At 36.6% G+C, this 19,519-nt stretch overlaps 1 protein-coding gene across 34 annotated transcripts in view; it reads left to right on the top strand.

The window, feature by feature from the left end:
* Positions 1–19,519, top strand: part of UTY (ubiquitously transcribed tetratricopeptide repeat containing, Y-linked) — a 249,115-nt gene that overhangs the window by 219,082 nt on the left and 10,514 nt on the right. For 13 of the 34 annotated variants that reach the window (XM_063804993.1, XM_063804982.1, XM_063804979.1 and 10 more), the window contains 3 exons: positions 3,856–3,982; positions 12,744–12,914; positions 14,057–15,504. In XM_063804993.1, the coding sequence (XP_063661063.1) occupies positions 3,856–3,982; positions 12,744–12,914; positions 14,057–14,083 (325 nt within the window). In that variant the 3' untranslated portion in view covers positions 14,084–15,504. Of the gene's footprint in view, positions 1–3,855; positions 3,983–12,743; positions 12,930–14,056; positions 15,505–19,519 lie in introns of those variants that run through there. The other 21 variants (XM_063804975.1, XM_063804974.1, XM_063804973.1 and 18 more) reach the window with 3 other exon arrangements.

The following is a 19,519-nucleotide window of genomic DNA, read 5'->3' as shown; positions in this document are numbered from 1 at the left end:
TGTAAAAACACATGCACATATATTTATTGCAGCACTGTTCACAATAACAAAGACTTGGAACCAACCCACATGCCCATCAGTAATAGTCTGGATAAAGAAAATGTGGCACATACACACCATGGAATACTGTGCAGCCAAAAAAAAGGATGAGTTCATGCCCTTTACAGGTACATGAATGAAGCTGGGAACCATCATTCTCAGCAAACTAACACAAGAACAGAAAACCAAACACTGCGTGTTCTCACTCCTAAGTGGGAGTTGAACATTGAGATCACATGGACACAGGGAGGGGAACATCACACACCAGGGCCTGTCGGGAGTGGGGGATTAGGGGAGGAATAGCATTAGGATAAATACCTAATGTAGGTGACAGGTTGATGTGTGCAGCCAACCACCATGGCATGTGTGTACCTATGTAACCAGCCAGCTTCTATTTTTTTCCCACTTTTCTTCAGAGCAGATTATTGTAAAATATATAACTTTAACAAAGTGATTTTGTCTAAATCCTGTGGCCTTTTAGGCGTCTCAGTATTCCTAGTGTGTTATGCCTTAACAGAAGGCCACAATATGCCTGTTCATTTCCCTTCCTTTATATTTTTTAAATTGAATTTGTAATTGTCATAGGGTAAATCTATTCAAATTGAGCAAAAGGAAGAAATGTCAACAGTACATTTTTGTGACTCTTTATAAGCCATTCAGTTCTCTTCAGATGAAATCTGTTTCAAGGATTAGCCAAAGCAGACAGTTTATGTTAAAACAAGTCTTGAGATTTATCTTGAATCTTTTAAATATTCTTTCCCTTAATACTATTACTTTCTATGTATTCTTCCATGCCCTTTAATTGAATCAGATTCTCATTTATGTGGTCTCCATAAAAGCCTCTACCTCTCAAAATTGTTGTTGTTCTTTGTTCATTTCCTACTGCTGCCTTCTGAAGTGGTAAGGAATAAAAATTTCTTTGAAGGAGAATACATCAGAACATGGAGCAATCACAATTGAGTTATTCAATATTGTTAATATAACAGCAGTCAGCTTTTAAGATTTCACTTTTGGGTCTTATAATTCTCTACCATCATTCCAGAGAGTCTGCTTCTGGAATGGCTGTTGTAATATATAATGACAATATTATTATTTTATATTAGTAATATTCAGCTATTTGTTTCTGTAGTGTCTATAGAAATACTATTCATTCTTAGTGTTTACTTCTAGCAACAAAGCACTATTCCTTTGTAGTGTTTTGCCTCGTTTTTATATGAAATTTCAAAACTGAGTATAAAGTAATACAATAAAAACTGTGATGTAATTGTCAAAATAATGAGAATTACTGGAAATGAAAGTTCATCTGTTGAGAAACAAATAGAACCAAACTGATTGCACAGAATAAGCTTCATTGTGGTCACGTATGGTGGCTCACGCCTGTAATCCCAGCACTTTGGGAGACCAAGGCAAGCAGATCACCTGAGGTCAGGAGTTTGAGACCAGCCTGGCCAACATAGTGCAACCCATTTTTACTAGAAATACAGAAATTCACTGGGCATGGTGGCGGGCACCTGTAATCGCAACTACTTGGGAGCCTGAGGCAGGAGCCTTGCTTGAGCCCAGGAGGCAGAGGTTGCATGAGCCAAGATCACGCCATTTCACTCCAGCCTGGGTAACAAGAGCGAAACTCCATCTCAAAAAAAAAAAAAAAAAAAAAAAAAAAACTCTATCTAAAAAAAGAAAAAACTAACCCTCATTATTTGGGGGAATGTAATGTTGTTTTAGCCCCAAGGATTTTATCTTCATGAAAGACAATGGCACAGGGTGGTGGGGTGAGTAGGTACAAAAATTGACAGATGGTGAGCAGAAGAGAGTATGGAAGACATAGTAAGAGGAAGCTTGAAATTACTTAGTTTGGAAATCCCTAATCCCTAATTAAATAGCCTTGTAACATCATGCAAACTTTACCTTTTTGACTCCCACATTTCCCACTTAGTAAAATGGGTATGGATGCTTCTTGCACTGAGCTGTTACGAGAATTGTGTGGCATATCTAATGTAAAGTACCAATTCCATGTCTTGTGTATGGTACTAAGCCTTCATGATTGCTGCCTCTTTGTGGCAGTTTATTTTCTCATTTGGAAACATGGTTGAATTTGCAAAAACACAAATTCATAAAGTTTGAGGCATTATTTTCTTGTGAAATATGACATGTTTTGAAGCACTATTTTGCAGTAATATCCCTGTACCCAGAAGTGAAATCATGTAGAAAAGGGATGGGAGGAAGACGTCAGTAGGTGCCACAGATCCAGTGTGGTTTATATTCTTACTTTTTGACAGGAACGGAATTTTTTACTTGTCTCCCCTGGCACATCTTTCATACACAAAAAAACTCACAATAAGACTTTCCTGGTGAAATTCAAATATAGGCAGAAATATGGCATTGTTTCTAAGTAGGCATAATTGCTAAAGGCAAACTGAAAATTATGTATTTTGTATGATACTTAAGGAATTTGTCATGCCACATTAGGCTTATATTGCTGTACTTATGTTTTAAAATAAGTTAGCATATTTTGTATGTAATATCCCTAATGATTTTGCCCCAGGGTTACTTATAGGAATTCTGATTTTAAAAGTAAGGAAAAGAAACATAACAAGTAATAGTTTAACCTGACAAGTAACAAATGGCAAGAAAATATAAATGAAGGAAATTAAATCTGCCATTAATGTATATTGTAAAATTTTACGTAAATTTAAATTTATATAAAACTTAATGTATATTGTAAAATTTAACTGTTGTTATTTAGTCCCACAACAGTTTACAAAACCAAAACAGATAAAGCCTCATGCTCATGATGCTTACACTCATGGGAAAGAAAGATAATAAACAGATGTGGAAAATAATTTTACATACTGATAATATGATCATTTTCCCCCCAAATATTTGGTATGTAATCCATATACTGATAATTTCAAGTCCGTATCTGTAGTGTAACAGAGCAACAAGCTCCAAATTAGCTCAAATTCTCCTGATTCCGGGAGGTTATATGTTTACAAAAGGTGTTAATGGCATTTTTATTAAACCCATATCATGCTTTCTAAGATAAGTTTAGAGTTGAAATGTGCCTTAGAGTATCACCTATACCACCTCTGCTTTGAAAAACTTAGATTCACAGAAACTTTAGCAGGCAGTTTTGAGCAGTGACAGCAAGTTACAGGAAAATCAGCAGTATTTGAAATTGTTTGCAATATATTGTTATCCTCACAAGTATGTGTAGGAAAGGTATAAATTATAAGAAAAGTCAGTGTGAATAATAATGAAGGACTCTACTATACCATTTTCAAATTAAAATTCAGCAAGTAATACTTTTTTTTCTTTGTTGTTATATTGGAACTAACTTTGTATCTTGTAGTGACCATATTCATAGATAATTATCTGCTGTGGTGCCAAAGTTTTAAAATCTATTATATAACTGCTTGTGAGGGTATAGGCAACCTTCTTGCCTTTCTGTAATCATAAAAATTCCAACCTGTAATTCTGAACTTTTATTTCAAAGATGAAGAAATTGACTCTTACAAAAGTTATTTTACTTGTCCAAATTAGAGCCCAAATAAATAATATATCTTTAATTAAGGATGAATTTATTGTAGATTATGATCATTGCATTTTTATAGTCAAATGTCAGTTATTCTCAACTTTAAATATTTTAATATTGTCATCGTCCAGCATGCACATTTGAAAATTTGAGGAAAAGAAAAATTACCATGTGAATAGACTTTAGAACCCAGATTCACAAAGTTATTTCTAATTGGTATACCTTTTATGTAAAATATTCAGTATTTAGTTACTCTCACAAATAGTTTTTTCCCACAATAGGTATTGTCTTTTGAAAATTCTGAAGCAATGTCAGACATTGAGAGAAGCTCTTGTTGCAGCAGGAAAAGAGGTTATATGGCATGGGCGGACAAATGATGAACCAGCTCATTACTGTAGCATTTGTGAGGTGAGTAACTGTTTCTACTGATAGTTGTTTTGTTTTGGATTCTCTAGGTTTTGAATTGTTGTTGTTTTATTTTAAATTTACCTATACTTTTATGTAATGCTTTTGATTGAAATTGACTATTAAAACTATTAGGCTAAGTTCTCATCTGATACAATATTTCACTAACTAGATCTATTAAAAGTATCTCCTACAGAAGAATTTATTTAGTAAATCCTTATCCAAATGATAATCATCTCACTTTAAACTAGGAACAGTCCATAGCAAGTACACAGATGCCTACAAACAGGATTTAATTCAATATTCAGGCAGATCAGGATGAAGTCCTTTCTGGTTCATTTCATAAATCATTATTGACTTTTCTCTTCTGACCAAGGCTTACAAGATGTGCAGAATAAGCATGTGTTGCTTGCCCTGGAGAAGTTTACATTCTACTTGCAGAGACAAACTATAAACAACACATTGTAATGCACATCTAACTGATGAATATGAGGTTAAATATAAATACAAACTACTACAGAAACACTGAGGAAAATTATTTTTCTGCTGTTTTTCTCCTTGCAAGCACACAAACTTAACATTTGAGTTCTTGAAGAATATTCTGATTGCAGCAGACAAAAATAGCAATAATTGGAGATTTATAGAACATCATTAGGCTTTATGAACATTGTATGGTTGGGAAAAGGAGTAGTGTATTCAGTAAAGGGTAATTAATTATTTCAATGTGGCTGGAAAGTAGATGGCAAATTCTTAAAGTCCATCAGGGTAGGCTGTGTCTGTAGTTTGCAAATTATCTTGATTCATTTTAAGGAATATGATATATATTCTGACATAAACGAAAACTTTTAAGTTTCTGAGCAGAGGACTATGTTATGTGTTTCAGAAAAAACGGTGGTTGATTGCCGAGTCTAGCTCGGCTGGGGAGACCCTGACCCAGCTTACGTAGAGGAATTAAAGACACACAGACAGAAATACAGAGATGTGAAGTGGGAAATCAGGGGCCTCACAGCCTTCAGAGCTGAAAGCCTTGAACAGAGATTTACCCACGTATTTATTAACAGCAAGCCAGTCATTAGCATTGTTTCTATAGATATTAACTTAACTAAAAGTATCTCTTATGGGAAACAAAGGGATGGGCGGAATTAAAGGAATAGTTTGGGCTAGTTAACTGCAGCAGGAGCATGTCCTTAAGGCACAGATCGCTAATGCTATTGTTTGTGGCTTAAGAATGCCTTTAAGCGGTTTTCCACCCTTGGCGGGCCAGGCGTTCCTTGCCCGCATTCCCGTAAATCCACAGTCTTCCAGTGTGGGCGTTGTGGCCATCATGAACATGTCACAATGCTGCAGAGATTCTGCTTCTGGCCAGTTTTGGGGCCAGTTTATGGCCAGGTTTTGGGGGGCCTGCTCCCAACATGTCCCCCTCCTTTGATTTGCAAATCAATAAAAGCAAGGGCAGCTTTGTCACAGTGAGCTACTTCTCGCAGGAGTCAGGATCCACATCTGCAGACTAGACAAAGACAAACAACACAGATTAAAAGCATAATCATCATTGAAGTCACAGAGCTTCCCAGTGTTTTGATCCATTTTAATGGGTTACCAGCTGCTAATCTGTCTGCAGCTCCTTCAAGCACTCCAGTTCCTGGCATTAAGGTCAGGTGTGCCTGGGATGTTTTAAATATTCGTTCTTTAATTTTGCAATATCCAAAGACAAGTTTGTAGAGTGTCTTTCTAGATGCTTTTTTATTCTTTCCCAAATTTTGATCTTATTAAGAGCTATTAATAGTTTCTACAAATCCTTATGTTTAGCTTCTACAATGAGCCATATCATTTGAGGTTGAGGTGCCACTATACTGCCATAGTTCCAGATAATAGGAACTTTTGGTGTACTTCTTATCATCACTACCATCTGACCGTTTTGTTCAGACCAGCTGAACATAGTGTGGCCATGGCACACAGACTGAGAGGTGCAATTTAAGCTAAACATCCCCTTAGGGGACCAATCAATAATGATTCCATAGGAATTGTTGTGCAGCACCTCTGTCTGTTCTGCAATGCAATCTTCCTAAACAAGTATGTTCATTATTTCTGGCCAGGTTCTATTTTGTTTACAAATAGGTTTTTGAAGGCAGTATGCCTCAATTATAGGAGCACATTTATTATGGTAAATACTGAGATCAGAAAGCGTGTGTAACTGTGTCATGGAGTGATTGCATCCAGGCATTATTGCCAGCCAAGATCGATAAATATGCCCAATAAGTATAATTGTTCTCTGTGTCAGCCATTATTGAAGGAATACTCACAGCAGTGATGATAACCACTATCATAGCTACCATTAAATTACTCATTGTGACTGGTTGTCCTGCTTTCCCCAGGTTTTCTTCTGCCATCTATGACAGCTTCTTGGTCTGTCCCCAGGGGGTTGGCTGTGTTTGACGGGTGTTGCTCATGACAGTTGGGGTCCTCCTCAGTGTCAGTCTCAACATGGCTGTAACCGGGGGATCCTCAGGATCCTCCCGGAGTCTCTTCCTCGGCATCTGGCTCATGATAAGGTTTCAGGTGTCTTGATGGTGTCAGAATTGGCTGTAATTTTGGCCTGGAGAAACACAAGCATAACCTCTACCCCAAGTTATTATTTTACCTATTTCCCAACTTTTTGTAATCAGATCTCTTCACCAAATTAGTTGTTCTGCTTCTGTCTTTACAGCTGGTTTCTGTAGATGCTGTTCAGCTGCTGATAACATCTGGCCTTTGGGCAGGCTCAAAAAATTTAAAGTTAATAATGCTAGATTCAGTTGCATCTGTGGGGTTCCATATTCTCTGTCTCCCTCATTCTGCTTTTGCAACTGCTGTTTTAGGGAGAGATTCATTCTTTCCACTATGGCTTGTTCTTGAGAATTGTATGGGATACCAGTAATGCGTTTAATATTCCACATAGAGAAAAATGTAGCTAGAGCTTGGCTAGTATAGCCTGGGGCATTATTGTTGTAATAGAAGCTGGAATGCCCATCACCACAAAACACTGCAAAAGATGACGTTTAACACAGGCAAAAAACTCTCCTGATTGGCATGTAGCCCAGACAAAGTGAGAAAAGGTGTCCATGCGTACATGTACGTAAGCTAGCTTCCCAAACGAGGGAACATGTGACATCCATTTGCGAAAGAGAGTTAGGTTCCAATCCTCGAGGTTTAATTCCTCCTGTAAAAGATGAGGAATGTGCCATTTGGCAAGTTGGGCATCGCTGGATAATAGCTTTAGCTTCTTTCCAGGTAATGCTGTATCTGTGTTTGAGACCAGAGGCATTAACATGGGTTAAATTGTGAAAGTGTCTAGCATTAGATATTGCATTAGCAACTAGGTGATCAGCCATTTGATTCCCTTCAAAGGTCCTGGAAGAGGCGTATGAGCCCTAATGTGAGTGATGTAAAAAGGGTGCATTCTACTTCTAACTGCTGTTTGCAGTTGAGAAAATAAAGTCATCAGTTGTTCATCTGTATGAAGTCGTAACTGAGCATTTTCAGTTAACTGTGTGGAATGAACCACGTATGTAGAATCAGAAATCATACTAACAGGCATATCAAAAGCAGTCAATACCTCAATTACCGCTACCAGCTCCGCTTTTTGAGCTGCAGTATAGGGCGTCTGGAAAACTTTACCTTTTAATCCAAAATAAGAAGCTTTACCGTTACTAGACCCATCTGTGAAAACATTCTCAGCACCTTCAATTGGTTTAAATTTAGTTATTTTAGGGAGAATCCAATTAGTTAATTTCAAAAACTGAAACAGCTTTGTTTTAGGAAAATTATTATCGACATTTTCCTAAATGGAAAGAAAAAGTGGAAGAAAAAGCCACTCTACTAAGTCCTGTTCTTGGACAATAACACCAGTAGGTGAATGCCGAGTTGAAAACATTTGTAAATATAGAGTCTTCTCTGGATCTATTCTATTTATTTGAGCTTTATTGACTTGCTTCTCAGTCAGTTGTAACTCTGTCTCAGCCTCCTTTGTTAATTGCTGAGGGCTAGTGAGACTAGGATTTCATCTAAGGATAGAAGACAGATTACTCATAGCATAGGTAGGAATGCCTAGAGCAGGTTGTATCCAATTAATGTCCTCTAGTAATTTTTGAAAGTCATTTAATGTTTTAAATTGATCCCTACATATGGTTACTTTCTGTGGCACAATGGTAGTGTCATTTACTAAGGTCCCCAAGTAGGAGTAGGGAGTAGTCTGAATTTTGTCAGGAGCTATTAATTAAGCCAGCATGAGAAATCACATTTTGCAAGTGATCATAACATTGGAGTAATATTTCTCGAGTGGGGGCAGCACAAAGGATATCATCCAAATAGTGCATAATATAACACTGAAAATTTTTTACGAGTAGGTTCAATTGCTTGCCCTACATACTTCTGGCAAATTGTTGGACTGTTTAACATGCCTTGTGGCAACACTTTCCAATGATAATGCTTAGCAGGCTGCAGGTTGTTTACCGCAGAAATTGTAAATGCAAACCATTCAGTCTTGCTCAGCTAAAGGGATAGTAAAGAAACAAGTCCTTTAAATCTATGACTATTAAAGGCCAATTTTTTGGAATTATAGCAGGAGAAGGCAGTCCCGGCTGTAATGCTCTCATAGGTTGTATAACTGAATTGATGGCTCTTAAGTCAGCATTCTCCATTTACCTGATCTTTTTATAATTAGGAAAACTGGAGAATTCGAAGGGGAAAATGTTGGAGCTATGTGCCTGTTTTCTAATTGTTCAGTAACTAATTTCTTTAAAGCCTCCAGTTTCTCTTTACTTAGCAGCCATTGTTCTATCTAAATTGGCTTATCTGTTAACCATTTTAAACGTATAGGTTCTAGAGGCTTAACAATGGCCACTATCAAAAAATATTTCCTAATCTTTGGAAAGAATTTTGTCTTTCCACTTGAAGTGGTTCTTTCAAACCTTGCAAATTTTCTTCTAGTCCCATACCAGGGACATAACCCATTTTATGCATTGTATGTTGACTTTGAGGGCTATATAATTGTTCTGAAATTAGAACTTGGGCTCCCCATTGTTGTAATAAATCTCTTCCCCATAAATGTATAGGTACAGAAGTTATAATTGGTTGAATAGCCCCAGGTTGTCCATCGGGCCCTTCACAATGCAAAATATAACTACTTTGATATACTACAGGGACTTTACCAACTCCAACTATGTTAAATTGAGCGGTTTGAACTGGGCACGTGGATGGCCAGTGCTGTATAGAAATGATTGAAATGTCCGCTCCTGTATCTACCAAACCTTTAAATTCTCTTCCCTGAATAGTTACTTTACAGGTAGGACGTTTATCAGTAATTTGATTCACCAAATAAGCTGCTTTGCCTTGTTTATTTGTGCTTCCAAATCCTCCTGTTCATTTAATTTCACTTTTTCCCATTCCCACATATAGCACAATCAGGAGCTGTGCTATACGCTCTCCTGGCTCTGCTTTCCAGGGAAGAGAAGTAGGTATAACAATTTGAATTTTCCCTTAGTAATCTGAATCAATGACTAATGTATTTGTACCCCTTTTAAACCTAAACTAGACCTTCCTAAAAGGAATCCTATTATCCCCACTGGCAAGGGTCCACAGACTCCTGTTGACCTTTTGAGGGGGTTCCTGAGGCACAAAGCTCACAGCTTTTGTGCAGCATAAATCTACTGCAGTACTACCAGCTGTGGCGGGGGACAGACGTTATATGGGGGTAAGGGAATGGCCTGAGCTGGAAATGCCCCAGTTTAGAACAGGGCTTGGGACGGGCCCCTCATGGCGTTTCCCGAAATCAGGTTCCCTTCTTTATCAAACTTAGAGTGACACTGATTAGCCCAATGTTTTCCTTTTTTACATTTTGGACATATTTCAGGCTCAGCAGTTATCTTTTTTCCCCTGTCTGGCAGCCTGACTCGCTGATTTTTTTCTACATTGTTTTTTAGTGTGACCGTACTTCCCACAGTTAAAACAAGCTCCAGGAAATGGAGTATTTCCTTTATCCACTCTCAGTCCTGCCATTGCCTGTGCCAACAAAGTAGCTTTATGCAGATTACCTCTGATACTGTCACAGGCCTTGATATCATCAACTAAATGTGCTTTCCCTCTGATAGGTCTCAGAGCAGCCTGGCAGTTGGGATTAGCATTGTCGAAAGCTGATTACTGCAGCGCTATATACTGAGCAGCCGAATCTGCAATCATCTTTTTAAGAGACTCCTGTAACCAAGCTATAAAATCCACGTATGGTTCTCTTGGTCCCTGTTTTATAGCACTAAAGGCAGGGTGTTGTTTCCCACCTGAAGTGATTTTTTCCCAAGCTCTAATGCACACTCCTCTAAGCTGTTCTATGGCATCATCCCGCATGACCAGTTGTGCATCTAAACCAGCCCAGCCACCAACCCCCAAAAGCTGGTCTGCAGTTACATTAATTTGAGGTTGGGCCTGGGCATTGTGAGCAGCCTGAATGGAAGCTTCATCTGCCCACCGAGTTTTAAATTGTAAGAACTAAGCAGGAGTAAGACAAGCTCAAGTAAGGAGTTAGACAAGTAAGTAGTTTTCATCCTACTGAAAACAGCAACATTCTTTAAAAACAGCAACATTCTTCAATAGTCGCATTACAAAAGGAGAACCTGGTCCATACTGATTTATAGCTTGTTTAAATTCTTTGAGTAATTTAAAAGGAAAAGGCTCAAATGTAGCTATAATATTTCCCTGTTGATCTAAGGGGTGCATTCTAACAGGGAACTGCCAAGCCTCTAAATCACCCTCTCATCTAGCTTGCTGAATTCCCGCCTGAATAGAACTAAGAGCGGTTGCTCAAGGCGCTGCCCAGTCACTGGGGCAACTACTTTTCACCCAGTGTCCTCTGGAAAAGAAAGATCTGGAGCATCTTTTTCTTCAAGATAATAGGGGGTGCAGAAAGGTAGGGATGAACCTCACCTTCCTTTGCCGCTTTAGCTTTAGCTGGTAGATAAACATGCTCTGTAACCTCTTCTGTTATTTCACTATACTCTCCCTCCTCATCATCAGTGTGAAAAAGTTCCAAGGTGGAATGAACCACACCCCACACTTGTCTCGTTGTTACCCTGATACTTCCAAGCTCCCCTTCATACTCACCATGGGGATTGCTTTAAGAGTACTCGGGTGTCCTCCAGCTAGTTTTCCATTGCGACCATCACTCCATCGTCCCTTCAACCTGGATTCGAGCCCCCACGAATGGGCACCACTTGCCGAGACCAGCTTGGTCGGGGAGGCCCTAACCCAGCTTACGTAGAGGGATTAAAGACACACACAGAAATATAGAGGTGTGAAGTGGGAAATCAGGGGTCTCATAGTCTCCACAGCTGAGAGCCCGAACAGAGATTTACCCACATATTTATTAACAGCAAGCCAGTCATTAGCATTGTTTGTATAGATATAAAATTAACTAAAAGTATCCCTTATGGGAAATCAAGGGATGGGCTGAATTGAAGGAATAAGTTGGGCTAGTTAACTGCAGCAGGAGCATGTTCTTAAGGCACAGATCGCTAATGCTATTGTTTGTGACTTAAGAATGGCTTTAAGTGGTTTTCCACCCTGGGCCGGCCAGGTGTTCCTTGCCCTCATTCCTGTAAACCCACAGTCGTCCAGCATGGGCGTAATGGCCATCATGAACATGTCACAGTGCTGCAGAGATTCTGTTTATGGCCAGTTTTGGGGCCAGTTTATGGCCAGATTTTGGGGATCCTGCTCCCAACAGTTGATAATTGGATAGAGTGGAGATAGAAAGCAAACAACTCAGTGTGGATGCTATTAGAATGGTCTTAGGAGGTATTAATGAAAGTCCTAGACTAGAACATAACCTTAAGAATGTAAAAATAAGGGAGATGTTCAAAAGTGTTTATTAAGTTGTAAAATTACCAGCACAGTTGATCCAATCTGGGAATTATGACAAGTAGAAGAATCCTAAATTTGCTGCCTAGCTTGCTAGAGCACTGTTACTCCTGTTGATAGTAATAGAGAGCTTCATGAACTCAGGAATTTTAACAGCTGTTTAAAGTGACTTAAGATAATGAGGATTTGGCTTTTTTAACTGAAGAAATCAAGCAGAAGTCTGAAGATGCTTGACTAAGAAATTAAAAGACATGTTTTCTCTTGTTAGATTAATGTTCATGAATACACTTTTGTTTGTACTTTTTTTAATATGAGGCTTAAAACACTTTTTGTTATTCAGCTATCAGTTTCATTATCTTGAAAAATATCAGATTACATGCATATTGCAAGTAGTTTTAGCTTCGGTGAAAATTAACCACAATAATGTGCCCTAGACATCAAAAATGAATGACTGTGGACTCAGTCATTTGGGGAACACAGTCCTTCAGACACAGAACAACTATGAGTACTCTCACAGAAAAGTGAAAAGCAAATAATGGTCACTTTTATCTGATAGTGCACTGGTATTTTGGTAAAATAAAAATACACTGACCTTTATCAAACCTTGAATTACACTTTAGTGAATGGTCATAATGACTATTTAATTTCTTTAAAGACAGTCTCTAAATATCTAACATTATCCTTTTCTCTGGGTGTGCTACAAAACAAAACCTAGTGTCTCAAACTCACAACCATAGTCTTGTTTTGTTTTTTTAAGTACTTGGATTTAACCAAAAATCATTGTCCAGTTCTGTGAAGTAGAATACCCATGGTTAAAGTGCTGAAATAAATTCAGATATCACTGTCCAATACTTTTTGTTTATTTATTTATTTAATATAGGTGGAGGTTTTTAATCTGCTTTTTGTCACTAATGAAAGCAATACTCAAAAAACCTACATAGTACATTGCCAAGATTGTGCACGAAAAACAAGCAGAAGTTTGGAAAATTTTGTGGTGCTCGAACAGTACAAAATAGAGGACCTAATCCAAGTTTATGATCAATTTACACTAGTAAGTGATTAACACGTGAGTACACTTAATTAGGTGGGTTTAAAGCAATGGTCTTTGACTTTGCTAACTGATAAAAATGTGTTAAGAAGAAACTTAAATTTTCCATTGGTGCAGTATATACTTTGTAAGGAAAAATATTAGTAGCCATCCTCATATTTCATGTTAGGTTTTCTATATGAAACTGATGTTTACTACCATTTTTGCTTCTCAGTGAGAATGCCCCCAAAGAATAGTTACACTAACTACACTTGTAAATGTCTGTATGTTTTTAGAATATTTTTTAGTTTTTATGTTGCTTACATAACTTATAAAACCTTTGTACATGTAGGTTACTTAATTCTTCTGTAGTAATTATCTGAAAGAAATGTGTGGGTTTTTTTCATGTACTTTGCAGTTTAAAGATTCCAGAAGAGTTTGCCTGATAGCACTACTTGATGGAGCTTGCTTGACTAGATTATATGATATATAAGCCTCATGAAAAATATGTTCAGTGTCATCTAGCTGTGGCATTTTCATAAGCCAATTGCTAGTGAAATTTTAATTTACTTTAAAATTATTTTTCCACACAACTTTTCTTTTAGCAATCTAAAAAATTGGTTAACTTTTAACAGTATTCCAAATGTTGTTCACTAAATGATGAAAAATGGAGGTAATAGTGCCGCACTCTTAAAAGAACTGATTCTAATGAAGAAAGTAAGAGCATCTCAACTGGGCGCAGTGGCTCATGCCTGTAATCCCAGCACTTTGGGAGTCCAAGGCGGGCAGATCACCTGAGGTCAGGAGTTCAAGACCAGCCTAACCAACATGGAGAAACCCCATCTCTACTAAAAATACAAAATTGGCCGTGCATGGTCGTGGATGTTTATAATCCCAGCTATTCGGAGGCTGAGGCACGAGAATTGCTTGAATCCAAGAGGCAGGGGTTGCGGTGAGCCGAGATCGCGCCATTGCACTCCAGTCTGGGCAATAAGAGCAAAACTCTGTCTCAAAAAGAAAAAAAAGAAAAGAGCATCTCTCTTAGGAAACTGTTGAGATTTCATGTGTCTTGTAAACTCACTTCATAAAAAGGCTGTCTTTTATAGTCATGAGCTAGCAAACACTATTAAGGATTTATATAACAAAATCTTAACTTTTATTTCTAGGCTCTTTCATTATCATCCTCATCTTGATATAGTTCCATGAATATTAAATGAGATTATTTCTGCTCTTCAGGAAATTTCTGCACCACTGGTTTTGTAGCTGTTTCATAAAACTGTTGACTAAAAGCTATGTCTATGCAACCTTCCAAGAATAGTATGTCAAGCAACTGGACACAGTGCTGCCTCTGCTTCAGGACTTAACATGCTGATCCAGCTGTACTTCAGAAAAATAATATTAATCATATGTTTTGTGTACGTATGACAAAACTGTCAAAGTGACACAGAATACTGACTTGAAGATAGCCTTTTTTATGTTTCTCTATTTCTGGGCTGATGAATTAATATTCATTTGTATTTTAACCCTGCAGAATTTTCCTTAGTTAAAAACACGTTCCTAGCTGGTCATTTCTTCATAAGATAGCAAATTTAAATATCTCCTCGATCAGCTTTTAAAAAATGTGTACTATTATCTGAGGAAGTTTTTTACTGCTTTATGTTTTTGTGTGTTTTGAGGCCATGATGATTACATTTGTGGTTCCAAAATAATTTTTTTAAATATTAATAGCCCATATACAAAGATAATGGATTGCACATAGACAAAGAAATAAACTTCAGATTTGTGATTTTTGTTTCTAATCTTGATACAGATTTACACTATTTATAAATACATATTTATTGCCTGAAAATATTTGTGAATGGAATGTTGTTTTTTTCCAGACGTAACTGCCATTAAATACTAAGGAGTTCTGTAGTTTTAAACACTACTCGTATTACATTTTATATGTGTAAATAAAACTGCTTAGTATTATACAGAAATTTTTATTAAAATTGTTAAATGTTTAAAGGGTTTCCCAATGTTTGAGTTTAAAAAAGACTTTCTGAAAAAATCCACTTTTTGTTCATTTTCAAACCTAATGATTATATGTATTTTATATGTGTGTGTATGTGTACACACATGTATAATATATACAGAAACCTCGATATATAATTGTATAGATTTTAAAAGTTTTATTTTTTACATCTATGGTAGTTTTTGAGGTGCCTATTATAAAGTATTACTCACGGAAGTTTGCTGTTTTTAAAGTAAATGTCTTTTAGTGTGATTTATTAAGTTGTAGTCACCATAGTGATAGCCCATAAATAATTGCTGGCAAATTGTATTTTATAATAGTAGAAAACATATAGTCAGTGAAGTAAATATTTTAAAGGAAACATTATATAGATTTGATAAATGTTGTTTATAATTAAGAGTTTCTTATGGAAAAGAGATTCAGAATGATAACCTCTTTTAGAGAACAAATAAGTGACTTATTTTTTTAAAGCTAGATGACTTTGAAATGCTATACTGTCCTGCTTGTACAACATGGTTTGGGGTGAAGGGGAGGAAAGTATTAAAAAATCTATATTGCTGGTAAATTGTAATAAGTTCGATTAAAACTTGTATTTCATATGAAGAACTTGCTAATTTAATATTACCTCATTTGATAATAATACTTGTCTTTTCTACCTCTCCTTTCTGAAGCATTTTTATTTAATCACATTCTTCTTTGTAACAGCTTTCCAGAGAACTTTAGTGAAGAATCATAGAATGCTTTAATAGAAGCTATTTAAATATCAAAAGGGAATTTATAGTCTTATCTGGTGAAATGTCTTGATCATTGCATTATTGCAGTACTTTCTTCAGACAAGTTTGGAATATTTTGGCTTCCTAGAAATAGTTGTTAGAAAACTCATGAAGATATTTTATTAAGTTAGGTAATTGAAATCTGTTAGCAGTAATCATCACATACCTAATTTCAGAAAAAAAAATGCAATTTGTAATTAAGGAAGAAAAATCATAAGTACTTCTAGATATTTTAAATGCTGATATTTTTGTAATTTTCTTGTAAATTCTCTTGTTCAGAAATCATTGAGATTAAAATTCAGGACTTTTTTTTTACCCTCTCAAACAAAAACTACAGATCAACCATCAGGAAACATCTAGAATACCAGAGCCATACCTGAACTTTTCTTAACCGGTTGTTTTGTATTACTAACGTAACATCTTATGTCTTAACTCTTTTTAAGATGATTTATGGCTAGGATTACTATATGTTGAATTTATAGAATTGACCTAATCATGAAAATGACTTTACCTGTTTGTCTTTTACACTTTTTTGTTTTTGTTTTTTGAGATGGAATCTCAGTCTGTCACCCAGGCTGGAGTGCAGTGGAGTGATCTTGGCTCACTGCAACCTCTGCTTCCTGGGTTCAAGCTCCTGGGTTCAAGCTCTTCTGTCACAGCCTCCCGAGTAGCTGGGGCTACAGGTGTGCACCACCACACCCTGCTAATTTTTTTTGTATTTTTAGTAGAAACAAGGTTTCACCATATTAGCCAGGCTGGTCTCGAACTCCTGTCCTCATGATCCACCTTCCTCAGTCTCCCCAAGTGCTGAGATTACAGGCATGAGCCACTGCACCTAGCCCTTTTACATGTTTTCTAATGCATATTTGGATTATCCATTGAGAGTAATACTTTTCAGAAGCTTACACTCTTTAAATAGGCAGAAAACCAAAATTGAAAAATATATCACTAGTTTGGAATTAATCTAGATAAATGAAGTTCTGTTATCTACTGTAATCAATTTATCACCTTTGTAAGTTGCATTTTGGAGATTTAAAAAAAAAGATTCTTTTTGTTGTCCTTTTTACTGCTGGAGGTGTGGAAGTTGCTCAAGCTGACCCTACCTACATGCCTTTCAATAAAAGAAATTTATAGCACACACATTGTTCAAAAAATAATCCAGTAGTTGCATAAAACAGATACTTTTCCCAAAAGAAAACAAGAACTATGTGGAAAACAGCCATATTCTCTTTCTCAGCAATTAAACATGAAGTTTTCTTAGATTGATTTGCATTTCTGCCATGTATATATAATGTGGCTTGCTTAATCTGGTTGTTACCAGAAATCTCGGCTTCTGTTTTTTTTTTTGTTTTTTTTTTTTTTTTTTTCCTGAGACAGAGTTTTACTCTTGTTGCCTAGGCTGGAGTGCAGTGGCGCAGTCTCGGCTCACTGCAACCACTGCCTCTTGGGTTCAAGCGATTCTCCTGCCTCAGCCTCCCGAGTAGCTGGGATTACAGGCCACCCCACTGGGCTAATTTTTTGTATTTTTTAGTAGAGAAGGGGTTTTGCCATGTTAGGCAGGCTGGTCTCAAACTCGTGACCTCAGGTCGACCCGTGTCAACCTCCCAAAGTGCTAGGATTATAGGTGTGAGCCACTGCACCCAGCATGCTTCTGTATTTTAATATAAACCTTGGCTGCTTTTCCAAAGTAATAAATTGCAAACTAGGATGTTCAAGATACTAGTATATATCAACTTAAGATTGTGATTACATAATTTTAGTGTAAAGAGTCTATTCCTCCTAAATATTTGAGCCTTTTTGTTAGCCATTAAGTTACTATGACATATTTTTATTTAAGACATGTTCTAATTAGCTTCACCTAATAGACAAATATGGAAAAGATGTGAACTTGTCCTCTACACTCCATATGCACAAGGCTTTTACCATCTAATATGGGACATACATGGAAATAAATAACAAAAAGAGTACCATTACAGTTTGTGTTCAAGAGTTGTCCGGGCACTATGGCTCACACCTGTAACCCCAGCATTTTCAGAGGCTGAGGCAGGCCGAAGTCACCTGTGGTCAGGAGTTTGAGACCAGCCTGGCCAACATAGCGAAATCCCTTCTCATAAAAGTACAAAAATTAGCCAGGCATGGTGGCGCATGCCTGTACTCCCAGCTTCTTGGGAGGCTGAGGCAGGAAAATCACTTGAACCTGGGAGGCAGAGGTTGCGGTGAGCTGAGACCGTACCACTGCACTCCAGCCTGGGTGACAGAGTGAGACTCCATCTCAAAAAAAAAAAAAAAAAAAAGTATTAAGTCATCTACATTCACACTTCATAACATGAATGTTTGGGGACCTCACGTTCTTTGTCATAACTAAGACATTAGCTGCGTAAACAGGTAACTGGAGAAGGGATCTGATGGTGCAAAACTCCTCAGTCATGTTAAGACTTTCTGACTGTTCTTGTAGTTAGTAACAGAGCTATTAACTGGTTTTATATAAAAGAATCAATAAATTGCAAAATCTTTCTTCTGTCATACTCCCATTTGTTTCAATGCTGCATTTGTTCTTTACACATATCCCAGGGGAATATATCTAAGACTAAAAGTCCAGGGAGGAAATGCTTTGTACTTGGAATTTTCATTTTGTGGAATGGAAGTAAAGGCACAAATTTTGGAAACATTTTAAGGAATAAAGTTCACAGATCCCATTATCTTCCTGGTGGAGAAGTGTCCTTTTAACAAGACAAAATCCAGAAAGGACAGAGCAGAAGATTATAGTGACATCTAAGTGATTTTAATTGATTTAGAAAGGAACAGATGGATATGTGAATCTCAAATTTAGAAATGCAAGTTAATGAATCTACAAGTGAGGAGAGTACAAGTCCACCTTGTGGCATCACATAAAGGGGAGGGAAAACGAGCTAAAAGATCAGGAAGAGTAAATATTTTGAAAACCATGTCTATATTATTCTGAAAAGACAGAAAAAGAGATCTCTTTGAGTTGGTGCAAGGTTGCTGTGATGTTAACCTGAGCAGCTTCAGTGAAATAATGTACTTATACCTAGAACTCAAAGATATTTCCCTGTGGATTAATTTTTTAGATTTTATGTTTATATTCATAATCCATTTTGAGTTAATTTTTTCTATAAATCGTAAGGCATACAGCAATATTGTTTTGTTTTTACATTTTGTGTCTAAGCTCCAGGACCATTTGTTTCTAACTCAAAGGTATCAGTAGAGTGAATTTGTGTTGGTTGATTTTTGTGTTTTCTAGACTGTTTCATTTTTATATCTGTTCATCTTTGTGCCAGTGCTTCACTATCTTCATTACTGTGGTTATATAATAGGTCTTAATATTGGACAAAGCAATTCTTTATTATTTTTAAATATTGTTTTACCTATTGTAGAGTCTTTGCCTTTCTATATAAATTTTAGAATAAGCTTGTCTAGGGCTACAGAAAACCTTATTGTGATTTTGATACGTTGTGCTAACTATATCAACAACAGTGTTCTAATATCTAGAATACATATCTACATAAATATGCTTGCAATATAAGTAATAGGTTAATAAAATTAAGAAAATTGGCATCTTTAATATGTTGAGTATCCCAGTCCATATGGTGTTTCTCTCTATTTAAGTCCTTGTTGGTTTTTTTCATTAGCTTTTATAATGATCAGTATGCAGATCCTTTACAGATCTTATACCTACAGATTATTTTATCTTTTAAGTTGATAATATTTCACATATATATGGGGGTACATGTTGTTACATATATAGAATGTGCAATTATTAAATCGGAATATTTTGAGTGTCCATTACTTTCAGGACTTACCATATCTATGAGTTGGGGAAA

The sequence above is a fragment of the Pan troglodytes genome, chromosome Y (genome assembly GCF_028858775.2).
Source record: "Pan troglodytes isolate AG18354 chromosome Y, NHGRI_mPanTro3-v2.0_pri, whole genome shotgun sequence".
Classification (NCBI taxonomy): Eukaryota; Metazoa; Chordata; class Mammalia; order Primates; family Hominidae; genus Pan; species Pan troglodytes.
Note: the sequence above shows the minus strand (reverse complement) of the source record. Positions and strands in the feature narration are given on the sequence as shown.